This window comes from Lissotriton vulgaris, chromosome 12 (genome assembly GCF_964263255.1).
Source record: "Lissotriton vulgaris chromosome 12, aLisVul1.2, whole genome shotgun sequence".
Taxonomy (NCBI): Eukaryota; Metazoa; Chordata; class Amphibia; order Caudata; family Salamandridae; genus Lissotriton; species Lissotriton vulgaris.
In genome coordinates this window covers 415265612-415288767 of record NC_141700.1, presented here as the reverse complement: position 1 = coordinate 415288767, position 23156 = coordinate 415265612, and the positions used below count along the sequence as shown (strand labels likewise).

Here is a 23156-nt window from a genome sequence, read left to right as displayed (position 1 = left end):
TTTATTAGCAAATTGTGCATCACTTAACATTTCGCAATTGCACTCCTCAGATTTTTGCCCTGGTGCAAATATATCTGCAATACAGTCTGAATTTTGCATTCTTAACAATTTAGGCAGCAAAAGCAGTGCACATAAATGTGCCGTATTTTTTTCCAACGTTGCCAAATATTTTAAATATGGCTCTTACTGGTCTAGTTGAGCCCTTTCAATCTTCATTAATTTGAAATAATAATGTCTAAATCAGAGGACTACCTTTAAATTAAATTATACTAAAAAGGGATATATCGAAGTCAAAATGAATGTCATGAGCAAAAATAAATAGTTTTTGATTTTCATATCAGCCTAGTCCCTGTCATTTCCGTAACTTAGTTTGTTCATAGTAGTGACATAAGTCAAAGATGACAAAGGTAATCGCCCTGTTCATATTGTGATGAAATACATCAACATTTCATGTCCACTTCTTGAAGCCATACCTGTGCTACATCAAAATAAAATAAAAAAATAAAATAAAATAAGAACAAAACAAATTAAGCACAAGAGACTTTTTAAAAATTGGTAGTGTAGAAAGTTTGAAAGATGCAATTATTGTATATAGAATTCATTGACACTGCCTTCCATTCTCCCCACCCCAACGTTACTTCACAAACCAATAGGGCCACGGCATGGCACACTCTAGAATAGAACAGCAATGTCAATGCGTGAATGCTTACGACTAGATGTCAGACTTTTCTAGATGCTATATCCATCTTTTATATCTGATCTAGAAACAGATGTAGCAATTTTATCAGCCATGTGGAAATAGAAATAAATAATGTTTACAAGCGTCAAGGGTCTTTGAGCAAGCACCCTTCATTAATTGGTCAGTTCAATTGCCATTCACCTTTCATTTCTACCAACTACAGCATGCAGCATGGACAATGGGACAACCCACTTCAGACATTATGTGAGCGACAGCAATTTTCTAATCACATTTGCACATCTACCTAAAAAGTATTTAACTTAACTGCCTGGACTAGGAGGCTAGTACTTTATTCTGGCAATGTTTTTTCTTTCGCTTATTTACGCTTTTTATTTTAAATCTTTGTAATACTTGTTTGTTTTGCCTGTGTCTTCCAGTTACACTAGCCTGAAGCACATAGTATCTTTTATTTGAGCCAAAAAGAATTATATTTTCCTATTGTGTTCATTAAGGCCAGACCTATTACTTTCACCAATGCTTGTTTTATTTGAGAGCAGAACTCGTCCAATTATCAGCGAGGGAGTAGCTTGGTTATGCTCCATTCATTTCACCAAGTCTGAGAACACGAAAACATTTCAACATCCAAACTTTATCTCCAGGAATGTACAGAGGTTCTTCAATGGATTCATAAAGCAGCTATAAATAATTGAATCTTTCAGCATATTTTATTAGAAAATAGACCACAAACAAATTGAGTTTGTCAAGGGATCCTGTTTTTCTACATGAAAGCCAGGATTAAAATGCATCGAATCATGCAAAATAGAAGGCGGCTGCTGTGCTAAATGCAGGCAGCAAAGCAAGTACTGCAGCCTAATTCTGAACTCAATGTCCTATTCAATACTGCCAAGGACTTGTGTGCAGTGACCAACATTTCTACCACACTGCAATGGTTATACATTTAGGGTACATCTTTGACAGGAACATTGTGGAATTATGGGGGACAATTGAATGGCATATTGAAAGAGGAAAGAAATTACACTCACAATAAAACATGTTTCTCACAAAGTACATCCACAATAAAAACCAAAGGGAACCCACCCTTCTCATCCCCCTTTTATCTCAACCCATTTATTTTGCATTCAGGAGGAGTAATATGCACATTAATATGGAAAAGCTACTCCAATTTAGTTATCTCTATGAGTACCAATTTAAGAACAATGTGTGACAGCAATGCTTCACTATTTTCCTGTTGGACCAATATGCCCTAGTACGCCTAAAGCAGGACATGGCTGTAAATACGGAAGTGCTGGTAAACATTAACTCATACCTGTTTGCTCACCCATTAACAGTTTCGCACCAGTGCTGAGAAATGCGGGTACTGTTGTCCCTTTATAATTCAAGAAGTGCAGGTACGCAGTACCTGACAGTACCTACCCATTTAAAGCACTGATGAATCTTAAACATTAACAAATGTTCTCAGAAGACCAAATTCATATAGACACAGGGGAAGACACAGGGGACTCAAGAAAATCAAAGATAATATAAATCGCACAGGAAAGAAACAACCCCTAAATTAGAAAATAATCTTTCTGCAAATGCTCGTATTAGGTTTGCAAATGGCAATTATATGTTTTTCCAGGGCTTCATTTAATTAGGTGTTCAAGTTCTGAAATGATGTTCTCCAAGTCAAAAGGTAGAGGCATGCTGGCATCATCTTCCCTCCAATAAGGATGGCACACAGGCTTCTGGTCGGCTGGTAAATTTCTGGCTATTTGAGACCGGCACCTGAAAAGAATGAAATCAAAAATTGACTTGAGATAAATTCCATTCCTTGCATACATACACTACTTTTGATGCGACACAAATTTAGGCACACAAGCATTGTACTGCACAAAATGCTCGGTGGGAGTAGAGTGGCTGTAGAATGGAAATATGTTGGGATGCCAAAGGGAGTCTCCAATTATAAATAAAAATAAGTAAGTGTGTATAAACGACTTGTGAGAGTAGCTCCTGTGAGTAGGAGCTATTTTGTGCGCCTTTTTTTGTGCACTGTAATTCAGTAGCCATTTTGTGATTAGGTATTTAGCGTGAAAACCCTGCACTAAGCAAACATATTCACAAAAAATAGACAAACGGTACATATTCCACAGACTGTCAGGTGCTTAGGCTGTGTTTTTCATGCCAACCTCTGTGCTGTGGGGAGACAGGCGGGAGGGATTTCCTAGAAAGTCAATCATAAATAAAATTCAGTTACTGGAGCTTTTATGGTGAATTATTTTTTCATTATCTACAGGGGTACTTAAGGCATGTGATTAAGCCATTATCAGATTTAAATGTTTGTGGATTTCAACATATTACTATATTATTGAGAGAGGTTCAACTGAATTTGCTGAATTAGGGTCCAGGGATAGATTAAACAATATTACAGGAGCAGAAGTGCCTTTCTAGCTTCCAGAGATTTACATGAATATCTCTCTGTGTAGCACAAAGACACAATCAATAGAGATGTTTTAAAGGAGCATGCAAATAAAGATTAATAACTGCTACCTTTCCTAAATGGCGCATTACAACAAAATAAAAGAGGGTGGTGGCTTTGATTAAATAAAATAATGTCAAAATGATGGTTTTTTTATTAAATGGATTTCTTATCCAAACCAATAAAGTTTAATTATTCCAGAGTTAGAAATAATATATTAACATAGAAGCAGTAATGCGCTACAGAAAAGACAGCAAGGCTACTTAGCAGTCTAACAGGGAAGCATTAAAGCACTTAGTACATGGAAGTGAAACAAGCAGGCTTCTTTCCAGGCATGTCAAAATAGCCTTATGACTGGGGTATTTTCTATTATTTTTTAATTAATGCATGTTGCAGATAATTATTACCCTGTTGGCTCCTATCATTAGTGGGGCTGCCAGATGAAGTAATGTCCTTAGCAACACCTTTTGCAATTGTGGTTTTCTATGAAACTGCTTTGTTGGACTCAGTGTTAATTTAATTCAGTTGAGCCAAACGGACTAAAGTATGAGATAGAATTGTTCCTAAAAAGAAAGTCCATGACTGCCTTTGTACCCCATGCGACATGAAGTACTGTTTTAACCTTACATACAGAACGGAAGTCAGTTCGCCTAATTGGGACCTCAAAGCGATTAGATATAATTAGGGCTCCCGGTTTTATTTTTTTAACATTTCTGTCTGTATTTATCCATATTTCTTTTTTGTCCATCTTATTGGTATTTATCCATATTTATTTTGAGAATAAATGGAGTCATAAAATGGTATGCTTCCGCATTTTTTTTACTGATTAACTTGAACTCATACCTTGATGCCTGTCGCGTTTTAGCAAATTAAGCAGCCAATTATAGTGAACATTACAGCCAAAGGAAGTATTAGCATTATATACAAATATATGTTAAGATATGTCTGTATTTAAGGAAATCCCCTCCTATTTTTTACTTCCCTATGCTGTCTACCTGCTCAGCTGTTGACCTAGAAATCATGAAGAACAGCAAGGAGAGTTACTTATAAGAAGCACAATTTACTGTATTTTGTGATTTTTAAAATAAATACAGACAGGAAACACATCATCATCCGTCTGCATTTATCTTTAAAAATCAGTAAAAACTGGGGGCCCTAGATATAATCTTTCCACTTCTTACATATTCAGCTGAGGTTTGTTGAATGGTAGGTTATCACAAGGCTTCCAACTGTGCTTGCAACAAAAAGGTTTCTAACTGAGCTTGCACCTAAAATACAATTATGCAATCATCCAACACAACACACAGACAGAACACCATACATAGATTCAATGCAACATAGATATGCCGGATTGTTGGACATGCAGACATGATACACCACACAAACACAGTCAAACGACACAAACATCCACAGAGAGAACCATTTTAACAATTTAAGGAATACATTTGAACAGGGTAAAACCCTCTGGCCACACCTCCTGACACCACAGCAATGCAGCAACACCTTATTGAATAGAAAACACACTAGTATTGAAATAGAAAACATCACCTAACCATATTATTACAGGATGGCCCAAACAATAGTCTGCACTGGAAACTCCAAGAACACAAGAATGGTCACCCAGATAAAGGTACAGGACATAGTAATTGCAAATTGGGGCTATACAAATGCAACATGACATAAAACAATAAATTAAAACATCTCAGCAGGAAGATCGAGAAACCAATCAATCAATAACTTTATTTCGGTTGTCTGACCATAAAAGTGCAGTGTGTATTAAAAAACATTACATACAAATTACAAAAAAGATGTAAAATCAATAATTGGATAATGCTCAGCCATTATACGAAGTTTTAATTCATTTTGATATCGGGCTAAAATGTAAGAAATTTCTAACAAAAGGGATCTACTATCAGCTTCCATGTTGGTGTAGCCCAAAATATTGCTTTAATACCCAACTGTTACCAAATACTGTCCATATCAAAAGGCAAGACCTGTTGGCTTATCATATGCTTGTTTTTAATGCAGACTCTGTCCCATTAAGGGACTGAGGGCCAGATTTAGCTTGTGGCGGACGTGTTACTCTCTCACACCGGTGACGGATATCCAGTCTGCCTAAATATAAATCCTATTATATCCTATGATATTTATATTTCAGCAGATGCCACAATCTAAATCAGGCCCAGAGTCTATTAATTACATTTTGCAAAAGAAAGGATAGAGGTCTGCTGTCCACTGCAGACATACATTCCACCATCCACAAGGAATTACAGAGGATTGCTACAAATTCTTGGGCATAGTCATTTTGGGCTGAGCGAATTTGCACATATGGAGCAGTGCAATAATGTTTCAGTCACATCACAGATTCTGTGCAAAAACAGGGTATGTCATTTGACTCAGTTCTTCATATCCCAGTCCCATTAATCTTCCCCGCTTAGTCAAATTATGCAATCCTGGGAAAAACACTTAATTTCTCTATATATTAAGTATCGGTCATCTGTCTTGGTCACTAGGTGTCTGATATTTGTATCTGTCAAACATAGAAGTACTTAGAAACAAGCACTGCCAAAGCCAATAGGTCTGCTTTGGCAGCCTTCTGCCAGCCTTTTGGTTTTGTCAATGCTTGTTTAGTAATGGTTTTTGAAAAACGTTATTCTTGGGGAAGCAAATAGGCCCTCATCAATAAAGCAAAAATAAAATGGCTCATAAAGCCATTGAGGTAACTGACACTAAAGGAAACTACTAAGTGTGTGGATGTACTCCCTGTGGAAGAGCAGAATATTACCATTCACAATGTAGTTAGCCAATAGCTGATGTGGATTGATTCACTGCCATATGCTGATTCCTGTTGTGACCAAAAGAAAGATGCAACTGTCACAATTACACACAAATGGATGAAGAGAGTTGGCTGAAAGCCTTTAAGTGTATCGTGCACATACATTTAGTAAAATCAACGGGTCTTGGCTAACACAAGACCTAAAAACTTACTCGACAAGGCTAGATACTGGTTGGTGTCTGAAGTACCAAATGTCTTCTATGTTCCTTTTCTAAAGATATGCCAAAGAGGCAAAATGCATATTTGACTGACCAGGTCAAGAATGGCGGGTGGTGCTGGGAACCCCAGAAAGATGAGTGGTTCTATCCTTCAACCACTAATAAAATTAGGGTGTATTTAGTAAGATATTGCCGAGTCCTCCTGAATTGTCCCACGTGATGTAAGTCGCTATGGTTGACTAATATTGCCACCTAAGATCTTTAAGTGATCAGACTGCCCTATGATTGGTGATGCCAATGATGTCAGAGATACAAAATCTCAGAAAATCTGCCAGGAATTATATTATAGAATCATTTGCTGTGAGTATCTGAAAGATGATCAGTGCATCAATAGCTATAGAGTCAAACTGATGGGAGATCCTGCTTTGTCATGTTGCCAATGCCTTCTTGGATGGTGGTAAAGTGCCCCTAAGTTTAAGCAAATACTTGTGACATTGTTGCTCAAGGAAACTGGTGATCCAGGGGCTCAGTGTCATCACTTAAGGCTTCTGATCCTTAATGAATTGGGCTAAATCTACGAAACATTGAGTTACTCCTTTAAAGATCCTCTGGTGGCCTGAGTATGCCACATATCCAAAATAGGCCAAAGCTTAACAATCCTCCTAGCCGATGTCACTGTGACCAACACCACATTTCACCACAGAGAATTTGGTCTTTGTTATCTTAGAACAGGAACAGGAATATTTGTAACTGTGCCTTGCCTGTGAGTTATCTGAAGTCACAGTAATGTGTATGGTGGATCTAGTGGTAGCTATCCACCCCCAACTTCTGCCCTCAAAAATATAATTGATCAAAAGTTCCTTGCCTAAGTGTTTGCCTGCCAGCTGTACAACCTCCCAACTGTGACCCATCAATCAGTTATCCCGGGCCAGGGATGCAGGGCCTGCCTGACCACGTACTTGCGTGTTGAGGTACATATGAAGTTCAGAAAGGGTGATTCTAATAATAAGGATGATAGTACATTTTTGTCGATAAATGCATTGATATCCATTTTAACATTAGTTTTCCATATGTAAGATGTCCTGTACACACTGTATAAATACTCTAATCGACAGAATTGTAAAATACAGTATAGCATGGCAATAAAGGTCTGCGGCTAATAGTTACTTGCTTCTCCTCTTGCAACATTTGGGTAGAGTACGTTTTTATACAGAGTAAAACTTCCTTATAACAGACCTAACACTTTTATGCAGGGTCAATCCTTGAAAAACACAACCACATTTGCCCTTTTCAAAAAAGGATGCTCTTTCTTTGGTCTTTCTTTAAATAATATCAGCACTTCCCCCATGTGGGATAGAAATTGAACCTATGCACTACATGATAGATACATACACGGTTTTAACGAATGCGAGGGGGACATAATGCGACGACTAACAGAGTACATTTTTTCCGGCAGGTAGTCCACCCATCACCTCTTTGTCCCACTTCGAAGTCGCAGCTCTTACACTTCTATTATGTGCCAAAGTAATGGCTGATCTTACATCAACATCCTACAGCTATGACTATAAATAGAAACATAAGCAACTCATATTTCTACCACAATGATTCTAGCAATCATCTATATTTTATAGACTCTGAAACAACAGAAAAAGTGATGTCCGATTGCTATCCAGCTGAAGCAGATAATGCTAGATTAACTTAATGGGTGGCCCTCAAACTGAAGTACCTCAGAGGTCCCTCATTGAAACATACTGCGCCTCAAGCAGCAGAATGCTGAAGTAGAAAGACGTTAAACCCACAGAGGAAGACTGGAACCAGAAACTGTCTTTTCAAGTCAATTGGCGATCCAGAGGCTCAGCGTTACTACTTAAGGCTTCGGATCCTTAATTAATTGGGCTAAATATACCAAACATTGAGTTACTCCTTTAAAGATCCTCTCGCGGATTGAGTACATTTACAGCATCTGCCACACATCCAAAACATGCCGAAGCTTAGTAATCTGCCAAACCAATGTCAGTGTGACCAAAGACACGCTTCACCACGGACAATTTGGTCTTTTTTTTCTTAGAACAGGAATATTTGAAACAGTGCCTTCCCTGGGACTTAGCTGAAGTCTCAGCACTTCTGAGTAATGAATATGGTGAATCTAGTGCAAGTGATGCACCCCCAACCTCTGCCCCCCAAAATACAATCACCAGCATTAACAAGCAAGGAAAATACGGATACCAATTCCTTAAGTAGGCTATCAGCTCTCCCAAAGCGCATTGCCCGACGCTCTGCTCCTCCATTCCCTAGAACACACTGCAACCCACCCACTACCTTTACAAACCAACTAGACTAAAGCACAGCTCTCAACACTGCACAATGACACATACTACAGCATGACATGCCTAGAGGCCAAGGACACTGTTGAAAGGGGCAGACTCATCATGAAAGAGAAACCTTGGAATGCCTTAAAGGCAAACTACCTCTTTTTACAGCACAGTACTTGATAGATTCCACAGCACAGCTCAGCCTAGGAATAATAGGAATATTAGGCACAGAATCAAGCTGAACTCTTACCTGACTCTTAATGCAAGGACCATAGCCTGCTACAGCATATTTGCTGTGTCTGTTCGCAAATGTTGGTCGAGGCATGAAACTTGCAAGCCTGTGGCTGGTATGTGCATAACACCATTTTTAAAATGAAGTTTTTGTTGTTGTTTTTTACTTCGGACTTCATTCATTTGCTGAGCCTACAAATAAATTACACTAAAAGCTATGAAAGTCTAATGTTTGGTTAAATACCTAGGACTAAGCCTGCTCGATGCCCAACTTCTGAACATAGGGTTCCTTGAAGCTCAATTGCACCCTTTGGGAAATTGAGATCCTAAGGACAGACAGCATTTTACAGACATTTGATAGTACACCCCAAATCTGAGTTCATAACAGTAGTTCTGAGCTTAAGTGGTTCATTTTTTGAAGCCTGTCACTTAAGGGGTTATTCACGCTAACAGCTCAACCAACAATCACGTTCAAAATGGGAGACATTTTCATGTGGGCGCGGGTGAATATAACTGGCCCATCATAGGTGCCATGAGACTTGGGGAGTAAAGCAGTGCTCAGTTTGCAACTGGTTAAAAACAAACTGATATTTGCGTCACCTCATCTATAAACCTCTGGTCTTGTGTCCCAACCAAATTCGGCTTTAGATTGGTGACAGATACAAGACTATTTTTGTATAAAGCCTCACTTGCATGAGAAGCTGTCGCAAGTGCAGTATTAGAACCCCCCCCCCCCCCCCCCCCCCCCAGGTTGCCTACTGCACCAGTGTGAGAATGTGCTTCACAGAGGTACAACATGAGGTGTATCGTGTAATACCTCTGACTTGCTGATAGAGTGGGGATTAGCGGAAAGGGAATCCGTGATGCAAAAGATTCTATCACTAATTCACATGCTGAGTGTTGCCACAATTCCCCTCCCTCACCTTGATATTGCTTTGCCAAATATAATGGTTGGCAATAGGTAGGACGGAGAGGAAACCTACATGTCAGTGAGAAGGAGACACAGTAAGTGTATGCCAATCCAATCTAGACAAAATGGAGGTATGCCAGTGTAATGGAAATAAAAGCAGGGTGGGTTGATGCATGCTAAATGTTCCCTCCATCAGGAGACATTCAATGGAGCAGTACAGCTGAGAATGTATGCTGCAAAGCAGGACTTCCATCCACCCGCCCACTTCAGCCACCGTACCTTACCAGTGGTAGCGAGTTGATGACCGAAGACAAGGATACAATCTGATTTCTAGTCATGAGCACTAAAGAGATCAAGGGCGGTCGCATCCAGGTTGACTTTCTGAGACACAAACACTTCCCCGCTGACCGATGTCTCCTCCGGGAAGTTAATAATGGCGTCCAAGTCCCCTGGGGAATAACACGCCTCAGCGTTCCACCCATGTTGCAGTGTGTTTAATTGCCACTGCAACATCCTGTGCACTCAATGCATCGTTCATTACACTTCAAGGACAGTATTAACACACAGCATCCCAATATATCTTGGGCGGCGCACATCAGCCCCTGATAATAGCATCTGTTAACATGCACTAAGTACTATAATGTAGCACATCACTTCATAAATAATAAGATTAGCCGACCTCGGGGCCCTATGAAGAGTAATGTGTTTAACTGTTCTCATTACTTATTTAAAACAAGAGCTAAAGAGCGGGAGCTACGACTGACAATCCTCTTAGCATAAATATTAAACTGTTTGCGTTAATAAGCCGCACGGTAGAGAAACAGTCAAGGGTGTGTTTTGCATTCGGCGATTATGCAGAGGTGATTTCAGCAAGTGCAGCTGGGCGAGGGGAGGGGGCGCGCGAGGGGCACTTAACGCCACGCGCTCACGTCCCGCAGACGGACTCGGAATAAAAATGGCGGAAGATAGGGACATTGTTATGCGCAGCTCGAGGACTGAGCTAAGAGAAGCCTGATTCTTGAAGACTGACGCTCTGCTTCATTGTCCAAGGCAGCTCTGTTCAAGGGAGACGTTTCTTCATAAAAATGTCTGGATAAACCCTAAGTGGATTCTTGGGGTTGGTAAATGGTTCAATGATTAGGTAACGAATATGACGGTATGTGTTCTTAAGACGCAGTCCCATCTCTTCAATAAAGTGATGATTCAATTGAACTACACTAATTGGTTGGTGCAGGTGCCCGAAGAAAATGTAAAACAATTGTGGGTTGAATACTCGAATTAACTTCAGCCCCTGGTAATTTACTCTGAGATGCTTTCCTGTTATTTTTGTTGTTTGTTTGCTCCCTCTGCGGCTACAAAGAGGGGCCATCGTTATGCTAACCAGCCTCGGTCCTGCTCCAGCGGGAATAGTCCAACCTGAATTGCCAGGCTACTGAATGGCACCAAAATCAATCCTAGACCCGTTTCTGCCTTCTTAGGACACATCAATGAAGAACACCTTTAGTCCAAAGCACAGGCAACACTGAACCTATGCATACTTTTTGTATTTAGTCTCTCACAGGGAAAGAACAAACCGTGATGGTTGGAATTCTCAGCTTAATCTCAGTCTCTGGATATAACTCTGGGGCGAATGTCAGTCCATTGCTGTTTAGGTCTCGAATGTGGCCAACTTTAGCTTTTTTGAAACCTATAGTCTCTAAAATCTTGCAAGGGGGGACCCAGGGAGAGCCAGGCGCGAGCTGGTCTTTCCCTGGGTGCGTTCGCGCGAGGGATCTGGAAGCAGGTGGGGGTGATTAGGGGGAGGGCATAAAGGGAAGTCAGGCGGGCGGTTTTGGAAGTGCGTAGCGGGAGGCAGGGAAGGAAGGTTCTGTTTGCTGGCTTCGCTTGGTTTACCTCATCAAGTGGGGACATGGAGGAGGCGGCGGAGTTCCGAAGGGCTGTCCAGACGCTGTGTGCGGCCGGACGCGAAGACCTTCTGCGGCCTGGTGTGCCGGCGGAGGCGTGGGTAGGGTTGGCCCGCCCCCCTCGTAAGGCGTCTGTGGGCGTGTCGCGGGCGGTGACTGCTTGCATGTCACCCGGCCCGGAGGAGGACGAAGACGGAAACGCTGCCATGCCGGCGGTTCCTGCAACGTTGGAGCCCCCGCCGGTTGACCCGGGCGCCCACCAGCAGGTATGTTTTTTACCGTTGCAGAGTGCTGGCTTGCGTGGGGCGCCCGGGGGGAGGCGGGGGCGCTCCGTGGGCCGGCAAACACAGCGCTTGGGAGGGGCTCCCACGGGGAAAGCTAAGAAGCCTTCGGTGGGGCCTGGGAATAGACGGGGGAGGAGTCTCGACCCTAGGAGCCGCCCACGGGCCAATGCTCCTGCCAAGGTGTCCGGGGGCCCCCCTACCCCGGGTTCTGGGCTGCTTGATGGGGCCTCACCATGTTTATGGGTAAATGGGCAATGTTATTTGCTGTCTCCTGCGCTTGCTGGGCTGGGGCTGGCTCAACTCCCTTTGCCTGGTGCTGGGGCTCTAGGTTGCTCGGATGTTGGGGCGCCCCTTGCTGCGTTGTCTGGCAGTGCCCCACCCTTGGGGGCTCCTTTGGCCTCTGGTGCTGTGCAGTCCGGTGATTTGCTTTCCCCCCCACCCCCCCTGGCCCCTGGGTCCTCGACTCCCGGTCTTGCTGGCCCCCCCCCTGCCCCGCAGCAGTCGCAGATTTCTGGTGGGACGGTTTCGGACCTTTTGGGGGCGTCCACTGCCCCCAGCCAGGTTTTGTACCCGGCTTCTCGCGAGATGCCTGGTGTTCCTCAAGGTAGTTTGGCCCCCGGGTTAGATGGTGCCCCTGGGTTTGCGTCGGTGGCTGGTTCATTGGGGGCTGTTTCCCTGGGCTCTCTGGGGGGCAGCCTTCTTGCAGGTTCTTCACAATCTGGCTTGAGCGGCCGCAGTTTTCAGGTTGCGTCTCCAGCTGGGCGGCTGTTGGCTGGTTCTGCGGGCTTGGGAACTGTCCCTACGGCTGTTTCCAGTAGTGGGATCCCGGGAGAGTCATCTGGAGCGGATCTCTCTTCTGCAGCGTTGCGCGCACGGAGCTTTCATGACATTGACTGGCAGTTTTATGAAGGGGGAATTGGTGATGGGGCGCTGCCAAGTGGCAGTGCAGAAGTTTCATTTTCTGGGGATGTTTTACATATGAATGTACAAGATGATGATTTGGAAGAAGGGGAATTACGTGACAAGGAGGTTGGGCTTTTGGCAGCACGGGCCCAAAGGGGTGGGACGGGGCAACTCCCTGTTTCTCGTATTTTGCAGGAGTCATGTGCGGGCCACGCAGCGGTACGTGAGACAGCAAGGAGTAGACCTTCTCGAGGGGCTCATGTTGATTTTCAGCAGAATTCGGCACACTTGCCAAGAGGTAAGGATGGTTGGTGGGCTGTGTGGCAACAAGGGGAGAGTCTCCCGGCTAAGCGTACCAGATCAATCGGTACGGGTGATGGGGTTGTTGGTGAGCGAGTCGCTCTGGCACCGAGGCTTGAGCGGCCGGTGAGTCTGAATGTTTCTGAGGTGCGAAATACAGGGGAAGTTTCTACGGTTGGGGATGGGGTGGCTGCTCCCAAGCCTGTTACGGAGGATAGTATCCTGCCAAAGAAGTTGCCTTATTCTGGAGTGGGGATGCCTTTGGGGTCTCACTTGTCTGAAAAAACTAAAACCCGCATCTGGAATGGTGAATTTGGGGATGTTTTTCGGCTTCTCCATAGAGATGTACAAGCTAAGGAAGGGTCGAAAGAGGAGGAGTTGGAGTTGGCTCGGAGGCCTAGAGTCCCGAGGTCTATTGAGAACTGGACTTCGGCATTTTTAATTTATGCCAGCGTGTATAGCCAGCGTCATCCGAGTAAGGCAGTGGACATGTTCAAATATGCTGACGTCATACGTAGGCACATAGTTATTTTGGGGGCTTTGCATGGTTGTCGTACGACGAGGAGTTCCGGGCTCGGATGAGTGTTTTCCCAGAGCGTTCCTGGGGTGAGGTCGATGCGGAGTTGTGGCTACAGTGGATGGCGTCTGCTCAACCGCCTGCTACGACCCACACGGCTAGCGGGTAGCCGGTGCATTATCGGCCCTTTCAGTTTCGCCACGCTCTCCCTGGGGCGGGGGGTTGGGGCAGAGGGCAGTCCTCCTCCTCTGGAGCGTGCTGGCATTTTAACAGGGGTTCGTGTAACCGGCCAGCATGCAGGTATAAACATGAGTGTGCACAATGCGGGGGGCGGCATGCTCTCACACAGTGTTTTCCCGGACAGCGTGTTGGAGACCTGGGGAGGGGTTCAGGAGGCAGGGGACAACTTCCACCATTTGTACATAAGGGCTCCTACTCCTATTAGGCAGGACGTTCTGGATTTGTGGTTGGAGGACTACCCTGATTTTGAGGCTGCTAAGACTTTGTCCTGGGGCTTCAGAGTTGGGTTCCGCATTGGGTACCAGGGTCCCCGGGTGGGCAGGTGGTCTGACAATCTGAAGTCTGCGAAGGAGTGCCCTCAGGTTGTGCAGAAGAAGCTGGATGCTGAGCTTGCGGCGGGTCGGATTGCTGGTCTTTTTCTGAGTTGTCCCCTCCCTGATTTGATCGTCTCTCCGCTGGGTGTGGTACCAAAAAAGGCAGTTGGGGAATTTCGCTTTATACATCATCTGTCTTGGCCTGAGGGTGCATCCATCAACGATTTCATTGACCCAGCTGACTCCACCGTGACATATGCTTCCGTGGATGACGCCTTGCGGCTCGTTCGCACGGCGGGCGTTGGGGCTTTGCTTGCAAAGAGTGACATTCAGTCGGCTTTCCGGCTCCTGCCCATTCATCCTTCGGATTTTGGTCTCTTGGGTATGCATTTTGGTGGCTGTTTCTATGTTGATAAAGTGTTACCCATGGGCTGCTCGGTGTCATGTTCCCTCTTTGAGACCTTCAGTACATTTTTGCAGTGGCGCTTCACGTTTGTCAGCGGCCACGTCCTGGTCTGCCATTACCTTGATGACTTTCTTTTCATTGGTGAGGGTCAGTCTGGGCAGTGTCAGTCGGCTTTGGCAATTTTTCAGGCTATGACTCAGGAGTTGGGCGTTCCTTTGACGCCGGATAAAACCGAAGGTCCTTGTACATCCCTGACTTTCCTAGGGATTGAAATTGACACCACGACTATGATGGCGCACTTGCCTGCTGCTAAAGTGCGTGAGATGTCTGATTTCCTCCGATGGGTGTTGGGTGAACGCAAAGTAGAACTGCGTAAAGTCCAGAAGCTTTTGGGGTACCTCAATTTTGCTTGTCGGGTTGTGCGGGCGGGTAGGACGTTTTGTCGACGTCTGGGCCTCTCGATGTCCGGCGCCAGCCTTCCTCATCATCGGGTGCGCATTACAACTGCTGTCCGTGCTGATTTGACTATCTGGTTGCGTTTCCTGCAAGATTTCAATGGCGTGTCCTTGTTTTTTGCGGATGAGGACATTGTGTGGCAGGTGCAACTTTTCACGGATGCATCGGGAGCTCACGGCTTCGGCATTTTTTGGGAAGGTCGTTGGTGCGCGGCCGGCTGGCCGAAGCATTGGAAGGCCCAGGGTCGCAGCATTGCGTTTTTGGAACTCTTCCCGTTGTTGGTTGCGCTGTGTATCTGGGGACAGGAATTTCAGAATCGCTCCGTATTGTTCCACGTGGACAATATGGCAGTAGTTGACCTGGTTAATAGACAGAGGGCCCGTGATTTGCGTGTCTTGAGGCTCCTGCGCGCCTTCATGTTGCGGTGTCTACAACTGAATATTGTCTTTAAAGCTAGGCATGTTCCTGGAGCCACTAATTGTATCGCTGATTCTTTATCTCGCTTTCAGTGGTCCGAATTCCGCAAATTGGCTCCCGGGGCGGACCTGGAACCAACGGCGATCCCACAGTACGTATGGGAATTGGGGGATTGAGGGTACACCAGTTGGTCGAACATTCAGTGGCTTCCTCTACACGGCAGAGCTATTTGAAGGCTTGGCATGAGTTTTTACAGTTTGGTGAGGAGATGGCGGTTACGGTCAGGGCTGGGTTATCTGATGAACAATTTTTATTGCAGTTTGTTTTGCATTTAGCGGACAAAGGCCTCTCTCACACGACCATTTCGGGCAAGTTGGCCGGGGTGTCTTTTTATGGTCAGCTTTGGTGGGGGAGGGATCCTGTTGGGGGGGTTTTGGTTCGTAAAGTTCTGAAAGGGTTGGGTAGGCTCCAAGCTGGTGGTCAGAAGTTACGGCAGCCAGTGACCTTTGATTTGCTTCAGTTGCTTTTATCGCAGCTGGAGGTGTGCTGTTATGATGCTTTTGAGTGCCACAGATTTTGTTTGTGCTTTGTGTGGTTATTCTTTGGTGCATTCCGGGCCTGTGAACTGCTGGGTTTGAGGGGTAGAGTGGGTATGACCAGCAGCGAGGTGGTGGTGGAGCATGACAGGGTGCGTCTATGGCTGAGGATGTCCAAAACTGATCAGATGGAGAGGGGTAAGTGGGTGTTTCTGGGTAGGAGTGGTGTGTCTGCATGCTGCCCTGTGGGGGAATGGGAGGTTTTTGTGTCTTCTCCTCATTTTACTCCGGGGGCAATTTTCTGTCATGCTGATGGCAGCCCCATCCTTGTCTCTCAGTTGTTAGCTGTTTTACTCAAGGTTTTGTTGGGCCTGAGGAGGGATCCTTCTCAGTTCGGCACCCATTCCTTCAGGATTGGGGCGGCGACAGAGGCCGCCAGGTTGGGGTGGGATTGGTCCCAAATTCGTCGCATTGGGCGTTGGCGCTCTAGATGTTGTGAGAAGTATGTGAGAAAGTAGTTCGCCTTTGCTTTGCCTAACATTTCTTTTTCTCCTAGGTCCTTGGCCCTCAGTCCCTGGATGCAAAAGGAGGGTGTGGATCCTGGGGCACTCTTTTGTTAAACGGGCCACTGCACGTCAGCTTTGTGGGCGATCTCTTGGTTTAAGCAGTCTGGCGCACGAAGTCTCCTGGCATGGCACAGGGGGCATGCGCTGGGGCGGTCTCTTTCCCGCCTTGGCTTCTCTGGTTTCAAAGGGTTGGGGGGGCCCTCCGGATTTACTGGTGCTGCATCTTGGGGAAAACGACTTAGTTTCTCTATCAGGTTTGACTCTGTTAAAGTTAATGAAACAAGATCTCAAAGTCATCAAGACCACATGGGTGAGCACCATGGTGATATGGACTGAGTTCGTTCCTCGATTACATTGGAATGGGGCGAGGAACTATTCCGCCGTGGAGAAGGCAAGACGCAAAGTGAATAGAACAATGCGACTTTTTTGTAACCATTTATGTATATACAGTTTGGCTCATCATCATTTGAAAGTTTCAGAGACTCATTTATTCTGTGAGGACGGTGTCCATCTCTCTACTTTAGGCATTTCTTTTTACCTTCTGGAGCTCAGAGATTTGATTGCTTAAGTTCTTCAGGTGCAGTTATGGTGTGCTCCTTCCCTTCCTCCTTTGGGTGGGGCAGGAAAACGCTAAAGGTTTTCCTGGGTGGCGGTTTTTGCTAGTGGGGTGGGCAGCCTGAAGCGGGTTGGCCATCCTGAAGGGTAGCTCGTTGGGTAATCCTGGGGGTGTTAGTCAAGAGTTAGTTTCGGGTTCTGTTAGGTAGGGAGTTTAGGCATACTGTGTAGATTGGAATGTCATGGAATAAATAAATAATGAATGTGTTCAAGAAATGTATTATGCACCTGTCTTAAATTAAAGTGGCCTTTCTTGCTCCTTGAAGAAGTGTGGACAGTGATTTCTTGCGCGAGGGGGGACCCAGGGAGAGCCAGGCGCGAGCTGGTCTTTCCCTGGGTGCGTTCGCGCGAGGGATCTGGAAGCAGGTGGGGGTGATTAGGGGGAGGGCATAAAGGGAAGTCAGGTGGGCGGTTTTGGAAGTGCGTAGCGGGAGGCAGGGAAGGAAGGTTCTGTTTGCCCCACCCACCCTCCCTTTATTCCTTTAGTTAGGTTTTAGTTTGCGGTGCTCTAGGCGCTGCTCTGGTTTTTTGGGCTTTGCCACTGTTAGGACAGGTGCCTCTGTTCTTGTAGGAGGCGGTTTTTGCTAGTGGGGTGGGCAGCCTGGAGCGGGTTGGCCATCCTGAAGGGTAGCTCGTTGGGTAATCCTGGGGGTGTTAGTCAAGACTTAGTTTCGGGTTCTGTTAGGTAGGGAGTTTAGGCATACTGTGTAGATTGGAATGTCATGGAATAAATAAATAATGAATGTGTTCAAGAAATGTATTATGCACCTGTCTTAAATTAAAGTGGCCTTTCTTGCTCCTTGAAGAAGTGTGGACAGTGATTTCTTGCGCGAACACTTAGACTGGACTCTGGTGGCTATGTTTTCTATCACATTATTTGCCTATGATCTGGTGCGCCTTTCTATCGTATTCCTGTGTTTCTCCTGCCAAGGAGTATTTCTGGCTCACAGTGTTCTGATCGGGTGAGTTGAATTTTTCTACTGCTAACTAGAGGATGCTTTTCTTTCCCTTTTAGCTCTCTGTGGGCTAGATTGGGGCTACCCCACTACACTCCAATCTACCCCACTCCAAGCTACTACAATCCAATCATCCCTCTTCAATCTAACCCACTCCATTCCAGTCTGCCATACTCCCATTCACCCAATCTACTCCACTCCACCCTATTCTTCCCTTATCTAGCTCACTCCACTCCATTCTCGACTCCACTCTAAACTATCCAACTCTACTCCACCTCACTCCACTCCAATCTACCCCAATACACTCTACTCCAATCTACGCCACTTCACTGTACCCCATTCTACTTTACCCCAATCTACCACACTCATTCCACTCTGCCCAATCTACCCCACTCCACTTCGTTCCAGTCTACCACATGCTATGTATGGAGGGGATTGGGGCAGATTGGAGTGAAGTAGATTGAAGTGGGCTAGAATGGGGTGAGGTGGGGTGGGTTAGATTGGATTGGGATGGCGTGGGTTAGATTGCATTGAGGTAGATTAGAGTAGATTGGGGTGGGGAAGATTGCAGTGGGGTGCGAGGGTGTAGAGTGGGGTAGATCGAGGTGGAGTAGATGCGGTAGATTGAAGAGGGGTAGATTGGGTGGAGTGCAGCGAAGTTGATGGGGCGGAGTGGGGTAGATTGGAGTGGGGTAGATTTGTGTGGAATGGAATAGGGTACATTGGAGTAGAGTGAAGAGGGTTAGATTGGAGTGAGGTGGAGTTGGATAGAGTGGAGTGGGGTCGAGAGTGGAGTGAGATAGCTAAGGGAAGAGGGGGCGGTGTAGATTGGAGTGGAGTGGAGTGGGGAATATTGGGTGGATTAGAGTAGGGTAGATTGGAATGCAGTGGGGTAGATTGAAGTGGTATAGATTGATGAGTGGAGTGGAGTGGAGTGGGGTAGATTGGAGTAGAGTGGGGTAGAGAGGGGTAGATTAGAGTGGCAAAGAGTTGGACAGATTACATTGGAGTTAGGAGTGAAGTGGGTTAAATTGAAATGGAGTGGGGTAAATTAGACTAGAGTAGGTTGGAGTTGAGTGAGTGGAGTCAAGTAGATTATTAATATTAGTTAACATTTATTGAGCACACAGCTACCCTTAGGCATCCCAGCGCTAGTGGCAGAACAGGGGAGACGGTTAGATGGCTCACAAAATAGTATTCTGGAACAGCCAGGTTTTAAGATGCTTTCGGAACAGGAGATGGTGAGTTTCGGAGCGCAAATGCAGGGGAAGGGTATTCCAAAGTCTGGCTATATTGTTGGAAAAGGAACTGCCCCCACTCCTCATCCTTCAGATTTTAGGGATGGCAGCTAAACTCAGGTTAGAAGAGTGGAGGAGTTTCCTAGGCCGGTAAAACGTGATAAGGGAGCTATTGATAGAAGTGCCTTTCCCCCAAAGAGTCTTGTGGGCTACACAGAGGGATTTAAATATTATTCTCTCCGGGATGGGCAGCCAGTGTAAGGTCTTCAGACCTGCCTTAGCTGATTGAGTTCTAAGAATGCCAAGCAGCAACCGTGCTGCACAGTTCTGAATAACTTGAAGTTTCCTTGTTGTGGATTTAGGTGTTCACAGATATATGGAGTTGCAGTAGTCCAGGTGGGAGAGAACCAGGGCCTGGACCATAATTCTCCTGGCCCCCACAGGGAGGAGGGGTAGAACTTTCCACTGGAGTGGAGTCGGGTAGATTGGAGGGGAGTGGGTTGGATTGGGTTAGATTGGGGTAGACTGGAGTAGGGTAGTCTGGAGTGGGGTAGTTTGGAGCAGAGTAAGGTAGAATTGAGTGGAGTATGGTAGATTGGGGCAGAGTGGGGTAGATTGGAGTAGGGTGGGGTTGCCTGGGCTAGAGTGAGTGTAGTGGGGTAGAGTGTAATGGGTTAGATTTGGGTAGCGTGAAGAGGGGTAGATTGTAGTGGAGTGAGTTAGATTGGATCATAGTGGAGTGGATTAGAGTGGAGTGGAAAGGGGTTGTTTGGGTAAGAGTGTGGTAGACTGAAGTGGGATAGACTGGAGTGGGGTAGATGGGGTGGGGTGGGTAGATTGGGGTGGGGTAGTTTGGGGAGGGGTAGATTAGATTGGAGTTCGGTAGATTGAGTGGGGCAGATTGTAATGAGGTGGGGTTGGTTGAGGTACATTGGAGTGGGGTGGGATAGAGTGGAGTGGGGTAGATTGGGGAGGGATAGACAGCAGTAGGGTATAATGGGATGAGGTAGATTGGGATGAAGTGGTTTAGATTGGAGTGCGGTAGATTTGTGTGGAGTGGAATGGAGTAGATTGGTTGGATTGGAGTGTAATAGATTGGAGTGGGGTATATTGTGGTAGATTGGAGTGGGATAGACTGGAGTGGGGTAGAGAGGTGTTTGGTAAGTGGTGGGGACGGGAGTGGCATGTTGTGGAGTGAGTGGCATAGATTGGAGGGGCATGTCATGGATGTCTTAAAGTGGAAGGGCATAGAGCGGAGTGGAGTGGTGTAAAGTGGCGTATGCATGGAGTGCCATTACAGACAGCACATTTTCAATTGAAATGACCATTACATTTGTACCCAAATATGCTAAAACCCCACACAAATGATAATGTGTGCATATATCATCACTTAGTGTATTGATGTGTTTTGATTGTATTCAAATATTGGTTTCCTCCACACTTCAGAATAACCCAAAAAATGTGCTTCTTTGTGCTGATTGTAATATATTCTGAAACATCAGCACAGTTCATTTGTTATGTGCTAGAAATAAAAAATCCTACACCCTCTCCTCTTAACTGGATGCTAAGCAGTATTGTCACATACATTCTCTCACTTTGAAGTCAGAGAAAGAAAGCACCAAGCCCCCTCAGAAGGGAGAACTTGACATTTGACCTCTGGCATTGAATGCACAGCAAATGTGACAAGATAAAAACAAGATTTAAAAGCCTGTTTACAGAAAGTGAGTCTGTGGAAGAATACAGTATTCAAGGTTTGGCCAATGAGAGGGTTGAACTCGAGGTGATAAGCCTAAAGCAAATAAAGCCAGCAAAGAGAAAGCCAGAAAAAGTGAGTTACAAACCCCAAAGCCAATGGTAAGCAATGGGTGGAATGCATTCCTAGATCAGCTTTCTAAAAGTCTCCAAGATGTCTTAAGCAAACAAGACAGCACAAGGCTTTGATCTAAAAAAAATGGAAGATGGCTGGAAACGACACATTGAGGCAGGTGGGCAGGGAAGGAGTTAAGTGACAGACCAGGGGATGGCAGGAAATGGCAACATTGAAACAGGTGGGTAGGGAAGTAGTGAAGTCACAGATTGGGAGGTGGCACAGCCTTGGTGCAAGTGGGCAGGGAAGGAGAACACTGGCTGGGGTAGAAAGTGGATGGGAAGGGAGAAAAGGGATGTAGGAAGGCAGGAAAATAGCAAATTGATATGAGATGGTGGGATAGGAGAAAAGTGAGTCCAAGTGGAAGAGTCAGGAAGATGTAGAAGAAAGATGGAGAAAAGTCCTGTAATGAGCAGGAAATGGTGGAATGGAAGCTGGTGGGGAAATGTGAGGAATCAGACTGGGGGTGGGCATAAAGGTCTCTCCTGTGTCAACAATGGGAAATGTAGGGAATACCATGACATAAGGCAGAGAAAGTCAAGAAGAAAAGAGGGTCTCTACTGAGGCACCCCAGTGTAAACAATGAAGACTAGGCATAAATGACACATGGGTGAATGTGGGATTTAGACATCACTTTCATTGCACCAGGAAGCAGTCACTGAATACAGTCTGAACCCACTGAATTGCCCTAATCTAGGCAATAATGTATTGCAAAACTACAGAATGTGAGGATTGACTGCTCAGATTTCTACCACCCTGATTGGCTCTACACAGAGACCAACCCACTCAAAGTAGGCCATCCCCTCCCTGGCGGCTGCAGGCTTTGACACAGTAAGAGGCTTTATTGTGTCTAGTGTGGTTAGCACCGATCACTCAGTTAGGCTACCTTAAACCAATTCATGTTACACCTCAGGGTTTGGTTTTTGGATTAAAGCTTATTCACAAGATGCAATCCTTATATGCAAAACTGACTACTACCAGAGTAGGCGAGGAAAGAGAATATTTGTAAGAGGCAAGCTTGAATGTCATCTCAGTGGCACAGAAGACCGTTTTACCTTAGACTATATTTCAGGAATTCAGTGATCCCAGACATGGAAAGTTGATGTCCCAGCTGATAAAGATGACACAACAAGACTTTACCTTCCTGTTTAATCCTTCCTTGTACCGGTCAGCTTTAATTAATGCATGGAATTTATTAAAAATGAGTTTCTTTTGAATGTTTGTTAGTGAAAGAATGATACATATATAAACTGCAGTTTCCCATGTACCCACACTTCACACATGGGACTTGCAGCAGCATTGAAAGCCATCACATACTGACCAAGCAAGGTTATGCTCTTGAGAAATGGCCAGTAGTTTAAGATAGTGTGATACCTTCCATGACTAGTTTACACCTGATCATTTCGATATTTAAAGGCTAACGAGTGTAATAGTCACAGTTCATTCAATATTTCAATTTCAATTGCAACAACTTTTGGTACAGTTAAGAACAGGTGGCCTAGAAAAACTTGATTTTCTCTCTACCTCTTTGCCATTACATTATACCTTCATCCCCCTGACTGTGAGTGTTATCGTAGAATTAATCTCAAGAACCCGTAACCCTTCTATCAATATTCTCTGAGAAAAGATCGCAGATTCTAAGAACTTCATCAACAAAACTCAATATAATCTGCCAAAATATTTGTCATGTGCCCATGAAATGGATATATTAGTGACTCGTTGGTTTTCCATTTACATACATTTCATTGTTGAAATAACATGTGCATGATGTACTAGATGTCATCATCATAAGTACATATTTGTATTTTTTCTTAGCAAAAAGGCTGCTCTTATTGAGACACTGAGTACTTTTGCTGGCGGAAACAGGGCAGTCACATGCCTGCTGCCCTTCACAAATATGGTGTCTAGAATCAATACAGTGTAAGAGAATGCAGCTGCCTCTCATACAATAGCCATCAAGAAAGAGTTCAAGTGTGTGTGTGTGATCAGACACAGGGAAATAACATTTTAAAAAAATTTGTGGAATACACTTTTC

General features: G+C 45.0%; 1 protein-coding gene across 1 annotated transcript in view; it reads right to left on the bottom strand.

Annotated features, from left to right (window-relative positions):
- Window positions 1-1385: 1385 nt before the first annotated feature.
- The window catches only part of FTO (FTO alpha-ketoglutarate dependent dioxygenase), a 1722050-nt gene continuing 1700279 nt past the window's right edge, over window positions 1386-23156 (bottom strand). Inside the window, exon 9 of the mRNA XM_086945188.1 lies at window positions 1386-2464. Within this exon, the coding sequence (XP_086801314.1) occupies window positions 2323-2464 (142 nt within the window). The 3' untranslated portion in view covers window positions 1386-2322. The remainder of the gene's footprint in view (window positions 2465-23156) is intronic.